The sequence below is a fragment of the Mizuhopecten yessoensis genome, unplaced genomic scaffold, assembly GCF_002113885.1.
Source record: "Mizuhopecten yessoensis strain PY_sf001 unplaced genomic scaffold, ASM211388v2 scaffold7651, whole genome shotgun sequence".
NCBI classification, from domain to species: domain Eukaryota; kingdom Metazoa; phylum Mollusca; class Bivalvia; order Pectinida; family Pectinidae; genus Mizuhopecten; species Mizuhopecten yessoensis.
Genome location: NW_018407154.1, coordinates 194,727 through 202,738, shown reverse-complemented (window position 1 = coordinate 202,738; position 8,012 = coordinate 194,727). Strand labels below are relative to the sequence as shown.

Sequence of the window (8,012 nt, the reverse complement as noted above, 5' to 3'; positions counted from 1 at the left end):
CGTTCTGGAGTTCATGAGTATTTATTTTCAACTATTACCGTAACATTAAGTTCAATTTACTTTCTTATAATAAAACTATGGCGTCGCATGTAAATTCCGGATTTTATTGATAAAGTATGTTCGTTTTCTGTGCACGTGTTTTTCTATTTTAAATCAAATAAATTGGAGATATTTTACATTTTTGGGGCGTGGAAATGTTAACGTTCTTGTTTTCGACGGTTGGCAGCGGCATTTTTTCTGGAATTGTTTAGCACTATGTGTTCGATGTGTTACAAGGAATTCAAATTGCCTGTAAAACAAGGTGATAGTTTATGGCAAATCATGTTTACGTAAAATGTACTTCCTGCACGTACCAAGCCTGGTTAGGTTGCACATGAGTAAGCAAGAAAGCAATGAACCGTAAACATAAAGTCTATGTACAGCGGTAACATTGCTTTGTCCCACTGTATGCTTTAGCGGAACTGGACTGTGTCGATCGTCGATGACCAGATACATGTAGCTCAATTGGTAGAGTCCGTCTAGAGTTCGGAGAGTCCCGGGTTCGAACCCCGATCTGGCCGTGGCAATTCTCTTTCTCCTATTACAAAAATGACAAGCTTGCTAACCCTTGTTTCAAGCATCGGGGTACGCTTAGCGAAGGGATACCCGAACTCGGGTTGTAAATGGTTGTGTCTTCGGGGGCGAAAAAGAAAGGAGGAATGTAGCGTAACTGGACTGGGTCGATCGTCAGCGAGCAGGTACCTTAATTTGTAGAGCGTCCGTCTCGAGTTCGGAGGGTCCCTGATTCGAACGTTACATTTTCTCTTTCTCCTGTTACACATGCTATAAGACCCTCGCCACATTTTCGTCTGTTTTCTGCTAGGTGAACATTAAAGAAACCAAAATCGGTTACACATGCAAACTAGAAACAATATACTATATGAACTTTAAACTCAATGTGGATGTGAAACAATTACACCAGAAACCCTTGTTAGTTCGGGAAAAGAAAATGACCTGCTGTATACCACTGCATGTTATTGTAAGAGGCGACTAATGTGATGCTCCGTGCGGAGTCGGGGTCGTGGGTGGGAGTCTGTTTTTTTTTTTTATTAAGAGACATTAAAGACTGAAAATTAATACTTACCCACTGCAACAAATGTGAGCTATTTCATTTCTTTGATCACGTCCTTACTCTTTTTTTCCCGGTGGTGTCGCCCGAGGCACCCGGGCCGTCTTAATATATTTGTTACTGCTGCGAAGATTTATTTTATAAACTCCAAGCAAACAAAAACTATTTCATATCTTCTTTAGTCTATTTAGGTCTAACATAAATATGCAAGAGATGCTGAGTTAACTCCCTTCTTTAGAAAACCCTACGTATTGACTATATAACATCCGGGGCAGCATTTCTTATATGACGTGTAACCGATTGATTTCTTCACACATCTCTATCGCCTCTGTTCTCACTACCGTACGGTATCTTTTGACGGTATCTCTCAAGGCACCCGTTTTTATTCCCTAAGCTTTCTCTAGGACAACGGGGGGGGGGGGGGGAAAAATCAGAAACCAGAAACAGAGACAATACCGGATGTTCCGAAATGTAAGGTATTTCTTTACTACAAATGTTTACTTTGTGCGAAATAATGGAGGGAGAACATTGTAGTTGAATTATTCTGAAATACAATATTGGTGTCAATATACAACTACAAAAGGCACCACAGTGTCAACACATTAGTGCACATTATACAAAATCAAAATCAGTCTACTACATCTGAGCAACATGGACAGACTTTATGTCGACATAATGCACGAGAACAAAATCTACCACAGCGTCAACACGCTAGAACACAACACGCTACAACACAATACGCTAGAACACAACATGCTAAAACACAACACGCTAGAACACAACACGTTAGCACACAACACGCTACACCACAACACGCTAGAACACAACACGCTAGAACACAACACGCTACAGCACAACACGCTACAGGACAACACGCTACAACACAACACGCTAGAACACAACACGCTAGAACACAACAAGTTAGCACACAACACGCTACACCACAACACGCTAGAGCACAACACGCTAGACCACAACACGCTAAAACACAACACGCTAGAACACAACACGCTAGAACACAACACGCTCGCACACTACAAGTTAGCACACAACACGCTACACCACAACACGCTAGAACACAACACGCTAGAACACTACAAGTTAGCAGACAACACGCTAGAGCAGAACACGCTAGAACACAACACGCTACAGCACAACCCGCTACAACACAACACGCTAGAACACAACACGCTAGAACACTACACGTTAGCACACAACACGCTAGAACACAACACGCTAGAACACTGCAAGTTAGCACACAACACGCTAGAGCACAACACGCAGAACACAACACGCTACAGCACAACACGCTACACCACAACACGCTAGAACACAACACGCTAGAACACTACACGTTAGCACACAACACGCTAGAACACAACACGCTAGAACACAACACTCTAGAACACTACAAGTTAGCACACAACACGCTACCCCACAACACGCTAGAGCACAACACGCTAGACCACAACCAGCTAAAACACAACACGCTAGAACACAACACGCAAGAACACAACCCGCTAGAACACTACAAGTTAGCACACAACACGCTACCCCACAACACGCTAGAGCACAACACGCTAGACCACAACACGCTAAAACACAACACGCTAGAACACAACACGCTAGAACACAACACGCTAGAACACAACACTCTAGAACACAACACGCTAGAACACAACACGCTAGAACACTACACGTTAGCACACAACACGCTAGAACACAACACGCTAGAACACAACAAGTTAGCACACAACACGCTACACCACAACACGCTAGAACACAACACGCTAGAACACAACACACTAGAACACTACAAGTTAGCACACAACACGCTAGAGCACAACCCGCTAGAACACAACACGCTACAGCACAACACGCTACACCACAACACGCTAGAACACAACACGCTAGAACACTACACGTTAGCACACAACACGCTAGAACACAACACGCTAGAACACTACACGTTAGCACACAACACGCTAGAACACAACACGCTACAGCACAACACGCTACACCACAACACGCTAGAACACAACACGCTAGAACACTACACGTTAGCACACAACACGCTAGAACACAACACGCTAGAACACAACACTCTAGAACACTACAAGTTAGCACACAACACGCTAGAACACAACACGCTAGAACACAACACTCTAGAACACAACACGCTAGAACACAACACGCTAGAACACTACAAGTTAGCACAAAACACGCTAGAGCACAACACGCTAGAACACAACACGCTACAGCACAACCCGCTACAACACAACACGCTAGAACACAACACGCTAGCACACAACACGTTAGCACACAACACGCTACACCACAACACGCTAGAGCACAATACGCTAGACCACAACACTCTACAACACAACACGCTTCAACACAACACGCTTAAACACAACACGCTAGAACACAACACGTTAGCACACAACACGTTAGCACACTACACGCTACAACACAACACAACACAACACGCAACGCAAAAACATCATCATATACAGACAAAATATATAACAGCCTCAAAAAAGATAAAATAAAACCTAGAATCATTTAGTACAGACAAATTACAACAACCTCAACAAATAAATAAAATCTACTTAAAACTGACCAGAGGGTATTTCTGGTATTTAGTCACTAGGGATACGAAAGAAGAAACAAACTTTGGGAAATATATACAATTGCCAATACGAGAAGAACCCAATCATTAAACACGTGATACTGTGTCGTTTTGTAATTGTGTTGTGAGTGTGTGTAATGTTGTGTAATGTTATTTTGTATTATGCAAATATCGCACTTTTGATACTTTGAAATTGATGAGTCGAAAGACTCAAAATTATGAACAACTTGAACTTGAACTATTTAAATAGAAATATCATTCATGCATCTATAATAAAAAAATATTATTATTGATACAAGAAGCAAACATAGTATTATTTTTACTACATGCACAATATCGCCTTTTTGTACATTTTGGTGGTGCCTTGGATAGCGCACTTGCCTTTCACCAAGGCGGCTGGGGTTCGATTCTCTGATCGGACGTGAAAAGGTATCGGGTCACCTGCCAGATGACGTGGGTTTACTCCGGGTACTCCGGTTTCCTTCCACAATAATACCCTCCGTGCGCTAACATCCGGGCCAACAAGAATGATTAATATAAGTTGAAATAACCTGTTTCTTAATTGTTGTAAAATGAATAAAGTTTATATTTAATAAGGTGGAAAGAACGAAAAGACATGTCAAAAGTTACCGAAAACATAGGTAGAAATGCAGAAATTTAGAAATGTACCGAAGTTACGTTTAACATTCGAAGTGTATCAAACGTCATACAATAAGATTTTGCTGTAAATGCGGCAAGTTTTAATTGTTTACTTACAAACTTGAAAGATATATAAAACGTGTTTCTGCATAGCTGGCGTGTTTTTATTAAAGGAATTCTCTCTGTAAATGTGTTCTCTTTCAAATTACTTGTGTGTGTTCGCGCCAACACATTACCCAAACCCGCCTTACATACGTCAAAACAATGAAACATATCTCGGAGTTTAAGCATACCTCAAATTCAAGTTCTAAATACGCGGATTCCTCAGGAAAACAATGTAGAAAGGTGATTGAGTATGGACAACTGAGATAGATACACGGGGCACATTCTAGTGCAAAAACAGAAAGCTTGAAATCATATTTAATCAACATGTATTGTTCGCGATCATTTAGTATCTAGTACATGGTATCTGGTTTGCGTAGTAAAAACTGTCAATTTGGATAACAACGCTCCAATCATCGAAACTCTGAGGTCGACACTGAAAGATGACAACACCAAAACGAAGCAAAAGACAGGATGAATACTAATCGGGAACTGTCGGCACTTTCCGTAGACAAACAAGGAGCCCAGAGGGCCTGTATCGCTCACCTGAATATGTTTAAAATAATTGGTATGAAGTAAGGTATAGCACCCCATGGTAGGTGCTGTAAGTACATATAAAATTTCAGAAAGATCCATCCAGTACTTGAGATATAATGAGAACAAACTTCAAACAGAGCCCCATCCCTATGCCCCTAGGGGGGGGTCATACCCACCAATTATACAAACAATTAGACCCCCTATAGAAGAAGGTATTTGAAGAATTTGCTATGTTTCCCCTATTGGGCCCCTCCCTTCTGCCCCCAGGAGGGCCACACTCACTGTTTATACAAAATTGAGTCCATTTTGCCAAAGGATGTTCAAGACTAAGTTAGGATAAAATCCCTTAATCACTATGGTAGGAGGACTATAAAGGTTTTACTTCTATTTCTCCTATTGGGCCCCGCCCCTCAGGTCCCAGGGGGTCACACCCACTGTTTATCCAAAATTGGTCCCTCTTTACCCAAGGATGCTTCACACCAAATATGGACCAACTCATTTCATTCCTACAGAAGAAGAAGGATTTTAAAGAATAATTTGCTATGTTTCCATTATTGGGCCCCGCCCCTCAGGCCCCTGAGAGGCCAGACCTATGGTTTATACAAAATTGGTTCCCCTTCACCCAAGGATGCTTCAGACAAAATATGGAACAAATCCTTCATTCCTACAGAAGAAGAAGGATACTAGAGAATTTGCTATATTTCCCCTATTGGGCCACGCCCCTCAGCCCCCTGGGGGACCAGACCCATCATTTATAAAAAAAAAAAAAAAGTCCCCTTGGCACAAGGATGCCCCAGACTAAATTAGGATAAAATCCCTTAATCCCTACGGTAGAAGAAGGATTTTCAAGGTTTTACCTCTATTTCCCCTATTGTGCCACGCCCCTCTGTCCCCAGGTGGGCCACACCCACCATTTATACAAAATGAAGTCCCCTTGGCCCAAGGACGCTCCAGACAAAATTTAGTCATAATCTGTTATGCGGTTCAGGACAAGTAGCGTTTTAAAGGAAAAGTTGACGGAAGGACGGACGACAGACGCTGCGGTGTGGCATAAGCTCACCATAACATTTTCTCGATTGAATGAACACTAATAAAACACCGGAAGCGGAACGAGAAACAAGGGGGGATGTCAAAAGAGTAGGAGCCCTATACCACACGTGGCACATGACTTGCGCTTTACTGTCTAACCGTATCGGGATTTTTTAGGCAATATTTATCATGCTATTCATTGTATAAGGCTAAAAGATAATAGCTTATGTTATTTTTATAAATGATAATGATTTCTGCTGTTTAAACCGCTTTATTGTAGTTTAACAATGTAATATTTTATTCATCTGTACATTTAGGGTGTATGTCATTGTATTTTTACTGTTCTCGATTGTACTGTGTTCATTGTAATATGATGTATTGTTATAATGTATGACATTGTATTATAATGTTCTCGATTGTACTGTGTTCATTGTACTATGATGTATTGTTATAATGTATTACATTGTATCATACTGTTCTCGATTGTACTGGGTTCATTGTAATATGATGTATCGTTATAATGCCTGACATTTCAATATACTGTAAAGGATTATGATGTGTTTCACTGGCAGTGTAATATGATGTATGATTGTAATTATAATCCTTTACAGTATACTGTACATTTAGGGTGTATGTCATTGTATTTTTACTGTTCTCGCTTGTACTGTGTTCATTGTACTATGATGTATTGTTATAATGTGTGACATTGTATTATACTGTTCTCGATTGTACGGTGTTCATTGTAATGTGATGCATTGTTTTAATGTATGACATTGTATTATACTGTTCTCGATTGTACGGTGTTCATTGTAATATGATGTATTGTTATAATGCGTGACATTTCAATATACTGTAAAGGATTATGATGTGTTTCACTGGCAGTGTAATATGATGTATGATTGTAATTATAATGTATGTCATTGTAAAATACTATTTTTCACAACTTCTGTGACATGTCCTGAAACATAACGAATAGAAAATATGAATCTGAACTACCTGAGATAACGTTCAGCAAATTAGGAGTGGGACGACTGGTTCGCCCGTTGTCAGTATAATGTGACCGGGCGGGGTGTCCTGCTGGGTGTCTTCGGCAGTACGTTTCAGTGAGGTAGCACTATAAAGTCGGCATCAGTTCCGCGCTATCACAAGGAGACAAACACGAACATTTCTCAGCCTCCCAAAACACACACGCAACACTACACGCATGCATTTTGCACACAGGGGAGGCCGTCATTAAATGACTATAGCTGTTGATAGGACGTTAAACAGTACTAAACCAAACCAAACCAAACCTGAGATAATGTGATCGAGTATTTAATCATGGTATGTAGGCTGTGATGATAACTATTTTGGTTGGTATTACAAGGTTGTGAAGGTTTACCGTCCTATTAACCCTTTCACCACTGTAGACCATAATAGACTCATCCATATCAATACATTGGAGAGTCTACTAAAGTTACGTAGGGATGAAAGTGTTAACAGCTAAATAAGGAGACGGATTTACATAAGTACTTTGTACTTGTTTCTGGATCCTTTTCTGTATTTATAACCATGTACTATTGTAATTAAACATCAATAAAATAAAGTTTAAACTAACAGCTAAAAGCATTGAATGACGTATCTGCATGTGTGTTGGAGGCAGGGTATATGTTTGTGTATTTGTATTTGTGATCTGATGCCGAAATTATAGTGCTGCCATGCCGAAAACCTCAGTACAGCATTCCTCACGGTCACATCGTACTGACAACGGGTGAACCAGTTGTTGCCATTGCCCAAAATGCTGAATGTTAAGCAGGGAATTATAACTACCATTTTCAAGGACTTCGGTATGTCCCGGCCTAGGGCCAGAGCCAAGTGTCCAGCTGACCTGGGCGAACGTTCAACATTAGAGTCAAAAGTCGGTATTGCCAAGCAATGCGTTAAGAAGCAAAATGTAGTTAGAAGTAGAGAGAAATGCGAAATACA

General features: G+C 40.7%; 1 protein-coding gene across 1 annotated transcript; it reads left to right on the top strand.

Annotated features, from left to right (window-relative positions):
• The first annotated feature begins 1,759 nt into the window (after window positions 1–1,759).
• Window positions 1,760–7,801, top strand: LOC110454056 (transcription initiation factor TFIID subunit 1-like). The gene is made up of 3 exons (XM_021503393.1): window positions 1,760–2,313; window positions 2,379–3,542; window positions 7,738–7,801. Exons 1-3 carry the CDS (start codon window positions 1,760–1,762, stop codon window positions 7,799–7,801), a joined length of 1,782 nt encoding a protein of 593 aa, XP_021359068.1.
• The last annotated feature ends 211 nt before the right edge of the window (window positions 7,802–8,012 follow it).

Excerpts from the sequence above, each read along its gene's own strand:
- LOC110454056 (XM_021503393.1), top strand. The coding sequence starts at position 1,760 with ATGGACAGACTTTATGTCGACATAATGCACGAGAACAAAATCTACCAC. Across the intron at positions 2,314-2,378 it reads AACACGCTAGAACACTACAC|AGCACAACACGCAGAACACA; the intron begins GTTAGCACACAA and ends ACAACACGCTAG. Across the intron at positions 3,543-7,737 it reads AACACGCTAGAACACAACAC|TGCTGCCATGCCGAAAACCT; the intron begins GTTAGCACACAA and ends CCGAAATTATAG.